This window comes from Pongo abelii, chromosome 3 (assembly GCF_028885655.2).
Source record: "Pongo abelii isolate AG06213 chromosome 3, NHGRI_mPonAbe1-v2.0_pri, whole genome shotgun sequence".
In the NCBI taxonomy this organism is placed as follows: Eukaryota; Metazoa; Chordata; class Mammalia; order Primates; family Hominidae; genus Pongo; species Pongo abelii.
The window spans coordinates 87,618,802-87,636,005 of NC_071988.2; the positions used below are offsets into that span (position 1 = coordinate 87,618,802).

At 34.8% G+C, this 17,204-nt stretch overlaps 1 protein-coding gene across 1 annotated transcript in view; it reads right to left on the bottom strand.

Moving 5' to 3' along the window:
• The window catches only part of LOC129059166 (uncharacterized), a 256,202-nt gene that overhangs the window by 36,385 nt on the left and 202,613 nt on the right, over positions 1-17,204 (bottom strand). Inside the window, exon 5 of the mRNA XM_054554767.1 lies at positions 12,232-12,303. Coding sequence (XP_054410742.1) covers positions 12,232-12,303 — 72 coding nt within the window. The remainder of the gene's footprint in view (positions 1-12,231; positions 12,304-17,204) is intronic.

The following is a 17,204-nucleotide window of genomic DNA, read 5'->3' on the forward strand; positions in this document are numbered from 1 at the left end:
TATACAACTCCTGTTTACTCTAGGCTCCAATGTGGAGAAGAGAGATACTCAACCACAGCCCATTTTAGCTATTCTGTCTCACTTAAAAGGGGGCAGAAAAGCACATGTGAAATTCACAGTCCAGAGGTACAGGCTTATTAAAAGACTAAGACCCAATTGTAGGATATAGAATGCTTCCCCTCTCCCTACATCTAACTGCTACTTCACAAAAATCCCATTTACAGAAGCTCCTTTTACACAGTATATCATACCTGGCTATCAAGAATAAATTACAAGGCATACTAACAGGAAAAAACACTGTTTGAACAAACAGAGCAAAATCAGAACCAGACTCAGATATGGCAAGGGTGTGGGAATTAGACTAAGAATTTAAAGCAACTCTAATTAATATGCTAGAGGCAAATTTTTCACTGGTTCTTCCTCATAATGGCTCTAATGATGCAGAGATTGTGAAAGCAAGTGGTATTTATTAATTATGATAATTTACTTTGGATCTGAATTTGCTACACCTTTCTTTATAGTAAGACACCAACTACTTAAGAAACAAAGATGTTTTAGTTCATTCTTAGATAGGAAGAACATTTTAAGAGATGTACTTTCTTTGAAAAATGGATCAAACTCAAATTCATGTGGCATACCAGATGTGCTCATAAATAAACTTATGACATAAAAAATATGCTAAGGGCTCTAATAATAAAAATGGACAGCATAAAATAACATATGGGAAATGTAAGCAGAGAGATGGAAATTCCTAAAGAACCAAAAAGAAACACTGGAGATTTAAAATTCTGTAACAGAAATGAAGAATGCCTCTTGATGGGCTTATTAGTTGATATGGTTCAGGAAAAAGAAATTGCTGAGTTTGAAAATATCTCCATGGAAATCTCCAAAACTGAAAAACAACAACAAAAGAATAGATTATCCAAGAACTGTGGGACAATCACAAAAGTAAACTGTATTTAATGAGAAAACCAGAAGAAGAAGAAAGAAAAAGAAATCTTTGAAGCAATAATTACAGCGTTTCCTTTAATGTTGAACACTAAACCACAGATTCAGGAAGCTCAGAGAACATCAAGCAGCATAATGCCAAAAAAAAAAAAAAAAAACAAAGAAAACAAAACAACACATCTAGGCACATAATTTCAACTATAGAAAATTAAAGAAACACCAAGAGTACATAACAGTATCTAATGTGTATGTTTCTAATAGCAGAACATCAAAATACAAGAAGCAAAAACTGGCAGAACAGCAAGAAGAAATAGATGAATCTACTATTATACTATTATAGTTTTAGACTTCAATAACCCTCTATCAGAAATTGACAGATTCAACAGGCAGAAAATTAGTAAGGGTGCAGTTGAATTCAGCAACACTATAAATTAACTGGATAACTGGATATCATGGACATCTATAGACTGTTTCTTCCAATAATAGCAGATTTCACATCTCAAGCTAACATGGAATCTTCATCAAGACAGACCACTTCCTGGATGAGAAAACACACCTTAACAAATTAGAATAAAATAAAACTCAGTCAATGTCTGCTCTCAGGTGACAATGTAATTAAACTAGAAACCAATAACGGAAAGATAGCTGAGAAAGCCCAAAATATTTGAAGATTACACACACACTAATAAAAAACACATGGAGTAAAATGTCTTAAGATAAATTTAAAAATATTTTGAACTAAATGAAAATAAAAATACAAAACTGTCAAAATGTGTTGGATGCAGAAAAAGCAGTGCTTAGAAGGAAATATATAAAATTGCATATATTAGAAAAGAGGAAATTCTAAAATCAATAATCTAAGGTTCCTCCTTAAGAACTGAAAAGCAGAGCAAATTAAATCCAAAGTAAGCAGAATAAAAGAAATAATAAAAATAAGAAAGCCAGCTGTAGTGGAATGCAGTTGTAGTCTCACCTACTCAGGAGGCTGAAGTGGGAAGATCCCTTTAGCTAAGAGTAGAGTCTAGCATGGGCAATATAGCAAGACCTTGTTTCTTAAAAAGAGAGAGAGAGAGAGAAGAAACAAATGAAATTAATAACAGAAAATCAATAGAGAAAATGAAAAAAGTATAAGCCCATAGCCAGGCTAACTAAGAAAATAAGAGAAAAGACACAAATCCACTAATATCAAAAATAAAAATGAAATAGCAATACAAATACCATGGACATAAAAAAAAATTTGTTAACAACTCTATGCCCACAAATCTGATAACCTACATGTAATGGGCCAACTCCTGGAAAGTCACAATTTATTAAAGGTCACACAAGAAGAAATAGACTGTCTGAGTGGGACTATTTTTATTGAAGAATTGAATCAATAATTAGTAACATTCCCAAAGAGAACACAAGGCCCAGATGGATTCACTGGTGAAATCTACCAAGCATTTAAGGAAGACAGTTTATCAGTTATTTACAATCTCTTTCAGAAGACAGAGGCAAAAGAAATAGTTTTTAACTCATTATATGAGGCCAGCATTACCCTAATACACAAAACAGACAAAGACAATAAATACAAGCAAACTAAAAACCAATATATTTTATAAACATAAATTCACAAATCCTCAACAAAAATATTAGCAAACTGAGTCCAACAATGTATAAAAAGAATTATGCATCATAACAAAGGAGGATTTATCTCACTGGTGAAAGGAGGATTTAACATGTGAAAATCAATTAATCCATCATATTAGTAACCTAAATATAAAGAAAATCAGATGAACAAATCAATAGATGCAGAAAAAGCATTTGAAAAAATCCAACCCCATTTAATGATAAAAACTCTCAGTAAACTCGGAATGGGGGAAAACTTCCTCAACTTGATAACAGACATCTACAAAAAACCTACCACTGACATAGTACTTAATGTTGAGAAACTTAAAGCTTTCCCAGTAAGATCAAGAAGAAAGCAACGATATACCCTCGTACCACTGCTTTTCAACATCTTATTGGAAGTTCTATTAATCCAATGACAAGAAAATAAAATAAAAGGTGTACATATTATGGAGGAGGAAATACAACTGTCTTTGTTTGCAGATGACATAATCATCTATGTAGAAAGTTGAAATGAATTGACAGAATTCTTTCTGGAACTAATAAGCAATTATAGCAAAGTGGTAGGACACAAGGTTAATATGCAAAAGTCAACCACTTTCCTATATAGCTGCAATGAACAAGTCAAATTTGAAATTAAAAACAGAACACTATTTACACTAGCAATCAAAAAATGAAATACTTAAGACGTAAATCTAACAATATACACATACAAAATCTGTATGAGCAAAACCATAAAATTTGATGAAAGAAATCGAAGTAGAACCAAATAAATGGAAAGAATTCCATGTTTATGGATAGGAAGACTCAATATATTCCATGCATCCCCAGTCAAAACCCAGGCAAGTTATTTTGTACATATAAACACACTGATTCTAATGTTTACAGGGAGAGGTAAGATACCCAGACAGAAGAGACAACACAATATTGAAAGAGAAGAAAAAAGTTGAACGATTGACACTATCTGACTTCAAAACTTATTACAAACTGCAGTAATCAAGACAGTGTGGCATTGTCGCAAGAGTAGACAAACAGATAAGTAGAACAGAATAAAGAGCCCAGAAACAGACCTAATAAATATAGTCAACTGATCTTTAACAAAGGAACAAAAGCAATGTAATGGAGCAAAGGTAGTCTTTTAAACAATTGATGCTGGAACAAATGAACATCTTCATGCAGGAAAAAAAAAAAAAGAATTTAAAAACATATGCTCCATTTGACAAAAATTAACTCAAAATGAATCTTAGACCTAAATGTAGAATGCAAAACTATAAAACTAAAAGACAGCATATGAGAAAATCTAGATGACTTTGAATTGGTGATGAATTTCTAGATATATCATCAAAGGCATCATTCATTAAAAAGTAATTGATAAGCTGGATTTAATTAAAATTAGAAATTTCTGCTCTGTGAAAGATACTGTCAAAAAATGAAGAAAAAAGCCACACACTAGGGGTAAATATTTGGAAAAAAACAAACAAAATATCTAACAAAGGACTGTTATCCAAATTATACAAATAAGTCCTAAAGCTCGACAACAACAAAACAAACAATTCAATGAAAATGTGAGCTAAAGACCCTAACAGACACCCCACCAAAGAAGATACAGGTTGAAAATCTTTAATCCAAAAATCCAAAATCTAAAATCCTCCAAAATTCAAAACTTTTTGAGTGCTGACATGACACCAAAACTGGAAAAAGTCACACCTGACCTCATGTAACAGATTGCAGTCAAAACACTGGTACGCAACATAGAGTTCACTTGGCTTTCCCAAGGGAAAAAGGACCCTACCAGCTCTATTTAGCTTCTTATGTCTTTGTGTGCATGCTTAGATTTCCTGACAGAAAGCACGCAAAAGGACACCCACAAAGAGTAATAACTCATGTTTGTTCAGGCCCAAACATGTCAAAGGCATGTTCCACACAATACCCCACATGGGGCCAAAGCCTACATACATTACTCATTATGTTTTTTTTTCTTATCATGTTATGTAAAGATATTGTTGACAATGTTAAATAGACCTGCAGATACCCCAGTGGGTAACAGTGATAAGAAAACAAAGGAAGCATTTATTTTTATCTACACCACAAAATGTCAAGCTATTGGAGAAAACTGGACAGTTTTGTAAGTGTAAAATGTCTTACAGAAGAGTTTGATATTTGAATGGCCACCATATATGACCTGAAGAATCAGAAGGAAAAACTGTTGAAGTTCTATGCTGAAAATGATGAACAGAAATTCATTAAAATAGAAAAACACTGCATAAAGATAAAAATGAAGATCTTGATTGTGTATTGAAACTGTGCGTCCGTCAGCACTCCAGTGAACACAGGCCAGCTGATGGTATGCTGATCGTGCAACAATCATCTATCATAATGGCCTGAGAATCGAAGAGAACTATTAATATTTAACAGGGTGATTGTAGAAATTTAAGAAAAGACATGGCATCAATTTTTTGAAGATTTGTGGTGATAAAGCATCTGCTAAACATGAAGCAGTTGAGAAATTTATGAGTTTGCCAAAATCATCACTGATGAATGATGAAAATCTGACATCAGAATAAGCCTGTAGTGCTGATAAATCATCACCATTTTGGAGTTATTGCCCCAGAAAGACATCAATTACAGTTTATAAGTGGCCCTTACAGGAATTAAGGATGCCAAGTGCATAATGACTGTCTTTGGATGTGCTAATGTAGTAGGCATGCATGAACGTAAACTTGCTGTGATCCGCAAAAGCTTGCCTTCTTACTGTTTTCAAGGAGTGAATTTCATACCAGGTCATTATTATGTTAACAAAAAGGCGTGGATCACCAGAAACATCTTTTCTGATTGGTTGCCCAAACATTTTCTACCAGTGGTTTATGCTCACTTCAAATAAAATGAACTGTATGGCAACTGTGAGATTTTGTTACTCCTTAACAACTCTTCTGCTCCCTCTCGAGCTGACATTTTTATCAAATATAATATTTATGGCATGTATTAGGTTGGTGCAAAAGTAATTGCAGTTTTTGCCAATACTTTCCCTCAATTGTGACTTCATCAATTTAGCCATGTTATCAGGGTATTCTTACATCAATGAGGAGTAATTATATATATATAATATATATATACTTTCTGAATAAAATGATAGCTACATTGAACAGAGGTGTATTTGTGGAAAGTTTTCCAAAGAAATTTAGCATAAAAGATTCTGTATATATTGTTGCCAACACTTGGAACACAGTGACTGAAGACAGTAGTGTATGCCTGACACAATCTCTGGCCTGCAATTATGTTCAATGTTGCTGATAAACAAAGTGATGATTTTGAAGAATTCTGTATGTCAAAAGAAAAAAGTATGACCCTACATATGCAAAAATATACCTTCAGAGTCTGTTAGCAAGCTGGAATAAGTAAATATTGAAAATGTTTTAACATCGATAATGAGGCTCCAGTTGTCCATTTATTGAAATATAGCCAAAAATTGTTCTGAATTAAAATGATCATGACATTAGTGACAATGAAGATGACATTGTTAACACTGCAGAAAAAGTGCCTTTAGATATGATAAAAATGTGACAGGCTTATTGAAGGACTAGAACAGTATACATTTACAACAGAACAAGAAACCACGTCAGTGCCTAAAATCAAAGACTTCTAAGACAAAAGTCATTGCAGATGATTTTACAGGAAACACTTTTCCAAAGCCATCCAGCTGAATGCCTCCTCTTCCATAGAGGACCCATTTTTTGTTTCCCCAACTGCTGCTGATAGTTCTTCTCCTCACCTAAGGAAAAAATACAGTGTACAGCAAACTTAATAAAAACACAGCATCATAGTGTGTCCGGAATTTATTCCTTCCGGTGGGTTCTTGGTCTTGCTGACTTCAAGAATGAAGCTGCAGACCTTCACGGTGAGTGTTACAGCTCTTAAAGATGGTGTTTTGGAGTTTGTTCCTTCCGATGTGTATGGAGTTTCTTCCTTCCAGTGGGTTCTTGGTCTCACTGACTTCAGGAGTGAAGCCGCAGACCTTCGTGGGGAGTGTTACAGCTCTTAAAGGTGGTGCAGACCCAAAGAGTGAGCAGCAGCAAGATTTATCGTGAAGAGTGAAAGAACAAAGCTTCCACAGCATGGAAAGGGACCTGAGTGGGTTGCTGCTGCTGGCTCTGGTGGCCAGCTTTTATTTCCTTATTTGGCCCCGCCCACACCCTGCTGATTGGTCCATTTTATAGAGCGCTGTTTGTTCCATTTTACAGAGTGCTGATTGGTCCATTTTACGGAGTGTTGATTGGTGCATTTACAATCCTTTAGCTAGACACAGAGCGCTGATTGGTGCATTTTTACAGAGGGCTGATTGGTGCATTTACAATCCTTCAGCTAGACACAGAGCACTGACTGGTGCATTTTTACAGAGTGCTGATTGGTGCATTTACAATCCTTTAGCTAAACACAGAATGCTCATTGGTGCGTTTATAATCCTTTAGCTAGACAGAAAAGTTCTCCAAGTCCCCACCCGACCCAGAAGCCCAGCTGGCTTCACCTCTCAATAGGTGGAGACTGAAAACCTGCCATTGCTTGTTGTTGTTATTTAACAGCTGATAAAGGTATACAGTGCTGATTAATTAACCTGAACATATATTTTTCACTGTATGCTACTATAAATACTGATATATGTTATCATACATTTATCTAAAACCATAGAATGTACAACATTAAGACTGAACCCTAACGTAAAGTATGGACTTTGGGTGATAATGATGTGTTAATGTAGGTTCATTGGTTGTAACAAATGTGCCACTGTCGTGGGGGATGTCAATAATAGGGAAAGCTATGTATGAGTAGGGGGAGTGAGCATATGAGAGACCTCTTTATGTTCTGCTCAATTTTGCTGTGAACCTAAAACTGCTCTAAAAATGAAGTCTATTTAAAATAAGAAAAGTCATGCATTCTAATAAAAAGAAGTGAATAAAATTTTTAGGTATGGGTCTGAGAATTGAAGTAAACCAATGGGAGGAAATAATTCAAAATAATTTTGTAGAAAAAATTTAAAGAATAGCAGTTTGTATGTGCTCATTATTGAACAAGGGGTTGGGATCAATTAGCAATTAGTGACTTTAGTTCATTTTTTTTTAAATGTAATGTTCTAAGAAACAACATCTTAGACCATTCATATAAAAAGAAACAGTTTTCTATTCTAACTTTGATTATAAAGTATGTACGTCATATAGTGAAGATGAAATGTTTCTGTCTAGGCAAATACAAAATATCTCATTCTGGTTAATAATAATATGACTTGAAGTCTATTTTATCTGATATACATATAGCTACACCTACTGTTTTTTGACTTTCATTTGTGTAAAATACCTTTCTCCATACCTTCACTCTCATTCTGTGTGTCTTTACAGTGAAGTGAGTTTCTTGTAGGCAGCATATAGTTGGATCTTTTTCTTAAAATCCGGTCAGTCAGTCTGTCTTTTAATTGGAAAGTTCAGTCCATTTATATTCAATGCCATTAATAGGCAAGCATTTACTCCTGCCATTTTGTTATTTTCTTGGTTGTTTTGTACTTCTTCTCTTTCTTAACATCTTTGTTTTTGGTTAAGTGATTTTCTCCTATAGTATGTTTCAATTCCTTTTTTTTTTTTTTTTTTTTTTTTAGCATATCCATTGTGTGTTTTTCCTTTGTAGTTACCAGGAGGCTTACAAAAAACATCTCAGATTTATAAAAAAGTTATTTTAAACAGAAAATAACTTAACTTTGATCACAATGAATGAAAAGAAACAAAGGCTGAATTCAGCCAAAGCAATGCTAAACAAAAGGAACAAAGCCAGAGGCGTCACATTGCCTGACTTCAAACTGTAAGTCTACAATAATTAAAACAAAATGGTACTCTGGCACAAAAACAGACAAATAGACCATAGACCAACAGAATAGGCAACCCAGAAACAAAGCCATACACTTACAGCCATATGATTTTCAATGAAGTCAATAAAAATAAGCAATGAAGAAAAGACCGCCTACTAAATAAACGGTGCTGGGATAGCTGACTAGTTATATGCTGGAAACTGTAACTGAATCCCTCCCTTTTACCGTATACAAATATTAACTCAAGATGGATTAAAGATTTAAATGTGAGCCCTCAAACTATAAGAATCCTAGGAGAAAACCTATGAGAAAACCTCTGGATATTGGCCTTGGGAAAAAATTTATAACTAAGCAATTGCAACACAAACAACAATCGACACGTGGGACCTAATTAAACTAAAGAGATTCTGCACAGAAAAAGAAACTACCAACAAAATAAACAGACAACATGCAGAATGGGATAAACATTCACAAAGTATGCATCCATTAAAGATCTAACATCCAGAATCTATAAAGAACTTAAAGAATTCAACAAGGAAAAAAGAAATAACCTCATTAAAAAGTGGGCCAAGAACATGAACAGAAACTTTTAACAAGAAGACATACAAGTGACCAACAAACATAAAAATATGTTCAACTTCACTAATCTTCAGAGAAATGCAAATCAAAACCACAATAAGTAATTACCTCACGCAAGGCAGAATGGCTATTATTAAGAAATCAAAAACAACAGATGTTGGCGAGGCTGTAGAGAAAAGGGAACATTTATAAACTCTTGGTGGGAGTGTAAATTACTTCAGCCACTGTGGAAAGCATTTTAGAGATTCTTCAAAGCACTTAAAAGAGAACTACCATTTGACCCAGCAATCCCATTACTGGGTATATATCCAGAGGAAAATGAATCGTTCTACCAAAAAGTCACATGCACTCATATGTTCATTGCAGCACTGTTCACAATAGCAAAGACATGAAATCAATTTAGGATCCATCAAAGGTGGATTGGATAAAGAAAATGTGGTATATACACAGCATTGAATAATAAGCAACCATAAAATAGGAAAAAATCATGTCCCTTGCAGCAACATGGATGGAACTGAAGGCCATTATCCTAAGTGAAATAACACAGGAACAGAAAACCAAATACCACATGTTCTCACTTATAAGTAGGACCTAAATGTTGGGTAAACGTGGACATAAAGATGGCAAAAGTAGAGACTGGGGACAAATAGGGAAAGAGAGGGAAGAGGACAAGTGTTGAAAAATTAACTCTTGGGTACTATGCTCATTACCTGGGTGACTGGATTAATTATACCCCAATCTTCAGCATCATGCAACATACAGATGTAACAAACCTGCACTTCTATTCTCTGAATCTAACATAAAAGTTGAAATTATTTTTTTTAAATGAAAAGCAAAGAATAAACTAAAAAAACTCTACACTTTAACTCCATCCTCCAACTTTTTGATGTTTTTTAATCTCAATTTATGTATTTTTATATTCACCTATCTCTTAAAAAATCATTGTAGTAATTTTTGATACATTTGCATTTTGTGTTGATACTGGAGGTATGAGTGGTTTACACATCACAATTACAGTAATAAAGCATTCAGAATTTGTCTGTGTACTTAATTTTACCAGTAGGCTTTATGCCTTCAGATGATTTTCTGTGTTGCATGTTAACATCCTTTTCTTTCCGATTAAAGAACTCTCTGTAGCATTTATTATAAGACAGATCAGGTGGTGATGAATTACCTTAGCTTCCATTTGTCTAGAAAAGTATTTCTTCTTCATGTTTGAAGAATAGCTTTGTTGGATAATTTATTCTCAGTTAGCATTTTTTTCTTCAGCAGTTTGAATGTATCATCCACTCCCTCCTTACCTGTATGGTTTCTGCTGAGAATTCTGTTGCCAGACAAGTCAGAGCTCCTTTATGTGTTATTTGCTTCTTTTCCATTGATGCCTATGAATATTTTTTGTCCTGATATTTGAGAGTTAGATTATTATATGTCTTGGGGTAGTGTTACATGGGCTGAATTTGTTTGGTAATCTTTGACCTTCCTGTACTTGGATATTAATGTCTTTCTCCACGTGTTAAAGTTTTCTGTTTTTTTTTTTTAAATAAACTTTCTACCACTTTCTTTTTTTCAAATCCCTACGTTCAATGACTCTTAGATTTGTTCTTTTAAGGTGACTTTCTAGATTTTGTAGACATTTTTAATTCCTTTTCATTATTATTTTTCTTTTTCTCCTATGACTACATATTTTCAAATGTTCTGCCTTTGAACTCACAATATCTTTCTTCTGTTTGATTGGTTCTGTTGTAGAGACCCTCTGATACATTTGTTATTTCAGCCAATGTATTTCTTAGTTCCAGGATTTCTGTTTGCTTTTTATTGTGTTAATCTCCAATAAACTTCCAAATTGCTTGTTTGCATTATCTTGGATTTTGTTGAGTTTCCTCAATACTCTTATTTTGAATTCTTGATCTGAAAGCTCACATCACCATCTTGCTGGAATCAGACACTGGTTCCCTACTTTGCCCGTTTGGGGAGGTTTTCAGTTTGCTGTCGTCATTTCTTATGGATGTAAGTCTATTTCTTTGCATTGAATGATTAGTTATTTATTCCAGTATTTGCTTGTTGGGCTGGTTTGGTTTCTCTAACATATGTGTGTTTAAAGATTCTGTGCAGTTTACATATTGATCTTTAGCTCTAGGACACTCCCTCTTTCTGCCACTAGGCGGCACCTTAACACAGTATTATCACAGCTCTAGCAAAAATTTGAAGGCCTGCCTGTCTGAAAGCAGTGGGGTCCCAAAGGGAATGTCCCAGCTGTGTGGGGAGACTGGCTAGGGGGTCTTGTCCACATGGCCCATGGAGTGCGCCTCTCGCAGAATAATGCTGCTGAACCACCTCTCTGATTTGTCATTTTATTTGTGTGAGTTTCATCTCCTGGGGCTACTAGCCCTACCTCCACTGTCTGTCTCCAGCTGCCCTCTCCCTCAGGCACTCACAAGTCTTCCCACAGATTGAGGCAGGAATGGTTTTCCTGTGTAGGGACAAAAATGACTGGGAAATGGGCTGTCTGCATCAATCTCTCTTCATCCAGTATGGAAATTGTGAATCCAGGAGACTTCTCTGTATGGTGCCTTACTGTTGGTGGGAGACGCATTGCAAATAGAGAAGTCCATTTCTTCTACCTTCTGCTCATGGTTTTTCACTTCTCTGTGGCTCCAGGATTCACTTCAGACTAAATTGTGAGTTCTGGGATATTGTTGGTGTTAATTTTGGCACTGGATAATTGTTGTTGGTTTTCCGTTGAGGACAGTGAAGCCATATTGCTTTTATTCCACCATTTCGGCAATGTCTCTCTTTCTTGATAAATGATAACATATAATAAATCATATAGTTTATTGGTATATATATCAAAGAAGTCATGAATTGAATTTTAATTTGAGTTAGAAAGTAATTTGGACATAATAAGTAATTTGAGTTTCTCAGATATTTCAGTACTAATTTTGGTCCTTATTTAAAATATTAATGCATGTTGTAAATAACAATATATGTTCCACAGAGTATCTTATTTGCAGGTATACAATGGTAAACAAGATATGACTACTCCCTCACATCATAAAGTTACAATCTAGGTAATTGTTATGAAAAATTCTATGATAGGAAATGTCTGAACTACTATGTAAGCCCGTAAGAAGATCAACTCTCTGAAAAAATAGAAATTATAGAAAGCATGAGAATGTGCAGGCTGCTATCCAGCCAGGGGTGGAGTTGGGACAGGCATCCAGATAATGCTCTCTAGGCAAGTTACTCACCCTAAGAGAAGCAGCATCAGCTCCGAAGAAGGGGTAGCTCTTGTGTTTTGTCTGCTCAGAGGGCACATTCTTCTGTTTTAAATAATATAAAATCACTATTAATACTTGATACAGCAGTATCTAAAATATGTCTTAATCTATATGCATAAATATCCTTCTCATAATAAAAAGATTGAATTGTACGAAAAAGATTATTAAAAAGTCGCATGAGGCTAAGTGCAGTGGCTCAGTCCTGTAATCTCAACATTTTAGGAGTTAAAGATAAGAGAGTCAATAGGGGCCAGAAGCTCGAGACCAGCCTGAGTAGCATAGCAAGACAAAAAAAAATTAAATTAGCCAGGTGTGGTGGTGCACACGTGTAGTTGTAACTACTTGGGAGGCTGAGGCAGGAGGATTGGTTGAGCCCAGAAGTTCAAGGCTGCAGTGAGCTGCTATGATAGTGCCGTTGCATTCCAGCCTGGGTGACAGAATGAGACCCTGTCTCTAAAAGAATTAAAAAATGTTTTAAAGTTGCATGAATATATATAATTATATAAAGAAGAATAAATTTCTGGATGTGCTACACTTGATGGAAAACACTAGAGACAAGGAAGATGCTTTCACAAGTATATAATAAGAAGCAGTAGAAGGTAGCTAGAAAAATTCTAACGAGGAAAAAAAAAGAAGCAGAAAAAGGAAATGTATAATATTTCTTGGATGTGGGTAATATTTTTATATTAACAGATGATGGAGAAAAAGCAGAACTTTTCAATGTCTCAATCTCTCTTTTTTATAGTCATTTTTAACTGTAAAAATGCCTATCATTAAAATTTATAATATTAAGAAATTTTTGAAACCCTAGATAAGCCAAGATAGAGTAAAAATAATGTAGCTACTTTCAGTATGTTCAAATTGCTGTAAGCAGATGAATCACATCCTAGATTCCAGAGGATTTCTATAGTCAGAATCAAAGTTTCATTGTTAATAAACTTTGTGAAATGTCAATAAATTGATTCGTGGCCATGGTATTTTGATGTAAATCATAGTAGATTTCAGAAACTACAGACTAACAAGTTTGATGTTGATTCCAAGGAAAACCATAGAAATATTTGTAGCCTAGAGCTAAACAGTGGGACTCTCTATTTAGACACATGTGAGTTTGATTTCTGGCTTTGCAATTTAACCGTTCTGTGCCATTATGAAAATTAACTCTGCTTTCTAAACTTTGTTTACCTCATATGCAAAGTGTGTATAATAGTTTCTACTTAATGAGTTGTTTAAAAGATTTTTTAAAACTAACACCAGTATATTTCTCAGAATAAAATTAGCACTCAGAACATGATTTTGTAAATAATAATATTATAGATGACAAAATTTTCACTAGCAGTAATGGCCAAAGTTAGCACAGATAGATTTTTCTGGTAGTATGTTGAAGAAAAAAGTGCTTAGATTATGTTCTATCTACTGTAACATTTTAATCAAATACTTGAACTTAGAAATGGCATGCTAATCAAAACATTAAATGATTAAATGTTAGAAACCATGGTTAATGTGACTTTTAAAAATTAGTAATTTAAGCAATCTCAAAAAAAAAATAGGCAAGGGAAAATACAAATTGTTTTACCTGTAAGTATGAATCTCTGTATTTGATTAAAAGAACTGATTATGCTGGCTGGGTGAGGTGGCTCACGCCTGTAATCCCAAAACTTCGGGAGACCGAGGTGGGTGGATCACCTGAGGTCAGGAGTTCGAGACCAGCCTGACCAACATGGAGAAAACTCATCTCTACTAAAAGTACAAAATTAGCCAGGTGTAATGGCACACGCCTGTAATCCCAGCTACTTGGGAGGCTGAGGCAGGAGAATTGCTTGGACCCGGGAGGTGGAGGTTGTGGTGAGCCGAGATTGCACCATTGCCTGGGCAGCAAGAGCAAAACTCCATCTCAAAAAAACAAACAAACAAAAAGAATTGATTATGCTATAAAGAACAGTGAAAGTTACATTAAGAATAGCAGTTACGTTAAGAATAGCAGGAATGTTTAGTTTATTAGATCCTCAGTATGATTTGACAGTATAAAGTAGTTCTACTATAACTTGCATAAGCAAAGGAAAATGAATTAAATAATAATTGTTACAGTATTGTATTGCAAAAGACACTATTTCAATAACCTCCTTTGATAAATGATAGGGTGAGAAAAATGTATACATAGTACGTTGTCTAGCACAGAGTAGGCACTTGATAAAAACTTCTTGTCAGCCAGGCATGGTGGCTTATGCCTGTAACCTCAGCAGTTGGGAGGCTGTGGTGAGAGGATTGTTTGAGCCCAGGAGATCGAGAATGATCTGGGCAACATAGTGAGACACCCCCATCTCTGAAAGAAAAAATATATATTAAAAAAACAGGAAAAAACCCGTTTTATTCTATCTGTAGAAGGCAAAGATTAAATATATATATGGGCTTAGGAAATAATAATTCTTAACTAGCAAGGTATCATATAGTGAGAAGGAAGTATAGTTTGACAAAATAACTTGATTTCTATTTGTAATTTTTTAAATTATATATTGAGTTCTGGGATCCATGTGCAGAATGTGCAGGTTTGTTACATACGTATGCACATGCCATGATGGTTTGCTGCACCCATCAACCCGTCATCTATATTAGGTATTTCTCCTAATGCTATCCATCCCCTGGACCCCCACCCACTGACAGGTCCCAGTGTCTGATGTTCCCCTCCTTGTGTCCATGTGTTCTTATTGTTCAATTCCCACTTATGACTGAGAACATGCGGTGTTTGGTTTTCTGTTCCTGTGTTAGTTTGCTGAGAATGATGGTTTCCAGCTTCATCCTGCAAAAGACATGAACTCATCCTTTTATACGGTTGTATAGTACTACATGGTGTATATGTGCCACATTTTCTTTATCCAGTCTATCATTGATGGGCATTTGTGTTGGTTCCAAGTCTTTGCTATTGTGAATAGTGCTGCAATAAACATACGTGTGCATGTCTTTATAGTAGAATGATTTATAATCCTTCTATGGGATTTATAATCCTTCTAAGTAATGGGATTGCTGAGTCAAATGGTATTTCTGGTTCTAGATCCTTAAGGAATTGTCACATGTCTTCCACAATGGTTGAACTAATTTACACTCCCACTAATAGTATAAAAGCACTCCTATTTCTATACATCCTCTCCAGCATCTCTTGTTTCCTGACTTTCTAATGATCATCATTCTAACTGAAGTGAGTGGTACCTTGTGGTTTTGATTTGCATTTCTCTTAGGACCAGTGATGATAAGCTTTTTTTCATGTTTGTTGGCCACATAAATGTCTTCTTTTGAGAAGCATCTGTTCATATATCAAAGACAGATATTTAGATTTGAAACTGTAATAGATGCTATTACAATGTAGAACAACTATCTATTTTTATCTAGCCATTTGGTATCTGAAAGGATATTTCTCAGAAGTGTTAAAACACTTTTATGCTCAAGTAAGTTTGGGCAATTCTGGGTTAAAGAAGTTAAACTAGTAACAATGGGTTACTTCAGAACCTTTAATATGTTAATATGTTTTGCAGATTACCAAAGAAATTTCCATTGCCCTCATATTGGTATTTCTTAAATGTATTTCATATCAGAAATTTATGGCCCTGATTGTCCCTAGTGCATGCACTGGAAAATGCTATTCCAGACACTTGCTAAGAAAGCAAGAATAATTACTCCTTTTCTCTCTTTTATGTGAATGGTCTTAGTTTGTATGTGAAGATCATGTAACTTACGGATTGATCAGAAAAACTGAAGACACAATGCAAAGTATGTCAGATCTCATTATTTTTTTCTAAATCAAAGTAATTGTTTCAAGCTACCCATTCAATGAAATTAGCAAGAAACTCAGTATTCGTCACTTTGTATGGCTACCTTTGCCTCCGTGTGTGAATCTGGACAGAACACTGGCCAGTGGTCTTCTACTGAGGTGCTACTTATTCATTTAAATTGGTGGCTACTTTGAGAACATTCCCTTTTGTATCAACTCTGCTTACAGAAATCTTTGCTGCGTTCCCAGGATTAAAGTCACACAAGGCCACAGAGCTTCCCTGCCAAGGCCCTGCTTCTGGTGCAGCTATGTGGATGGCTGCTGTGTTGAAACAAACCTGTTGTCATCACCCCATCCTAAGGGCATCAAATTGTCTTTCTCTGTCTTGTTTTAGCTCCCCCCGTGTTTTTCTCTAAATATCAACTTTAGTACTTTCCCTTTATACAAGTTAGCTTAATAGTCTAAAATACAGAAACGAAGCCCCTCAAATGCTATCTTGAGCTCTTGCCTACACCTAATTGTTCAACCCTGAAACAAGAAAAATCTAACCCTCCGAAGAAGCAAGGTAACTCAGAACTCCTTCCTGTGAGGTAAAAACAGAAAATCACACAGTAGAATTTCCAGGAGACTAATTAATTAATTAATAACTTACAATCTTATTGATAAAGCCATCTCTCTTGGGGATCATTAGTGTGGAATTTGGTATATAGATATCATAATATCAAGGGATCAGAAGCTTCCCCAGTTCCCTGAAGAAGAAAATGTTTGATTTGTTTGATTAATTTGCTGCTCTCATCGGTTAAGTATGAAATTGTTATTAAGTCTACATTAAAAAGAAAACCTTTACATCAGAAGTCAAACATATATTTCTCAGGTTTTTATTAGTATGCAGCACAACCTAGCCTCAGATGTTGTCATGTTGATACTTTTTCTAAAAGAAAAAACAAAGCCATTAAAATATGACTATGTAGCATTCCTCTTTCAGGCTGGTAAAACAAAGGCTTAGAAAATCAATTCATATAAGACAATTTTCCCATAAATTAGAACTCTTATTTATTTAATTAATTATTTATTTTTAAAGTACAAGAAAAGCCTTCCATATGAAAGCTGTTCCCACTCACATTTTCCACTGTTAACATGAATAAATATTACATCATTCAGTGCAGCAACTCATAATTGATAT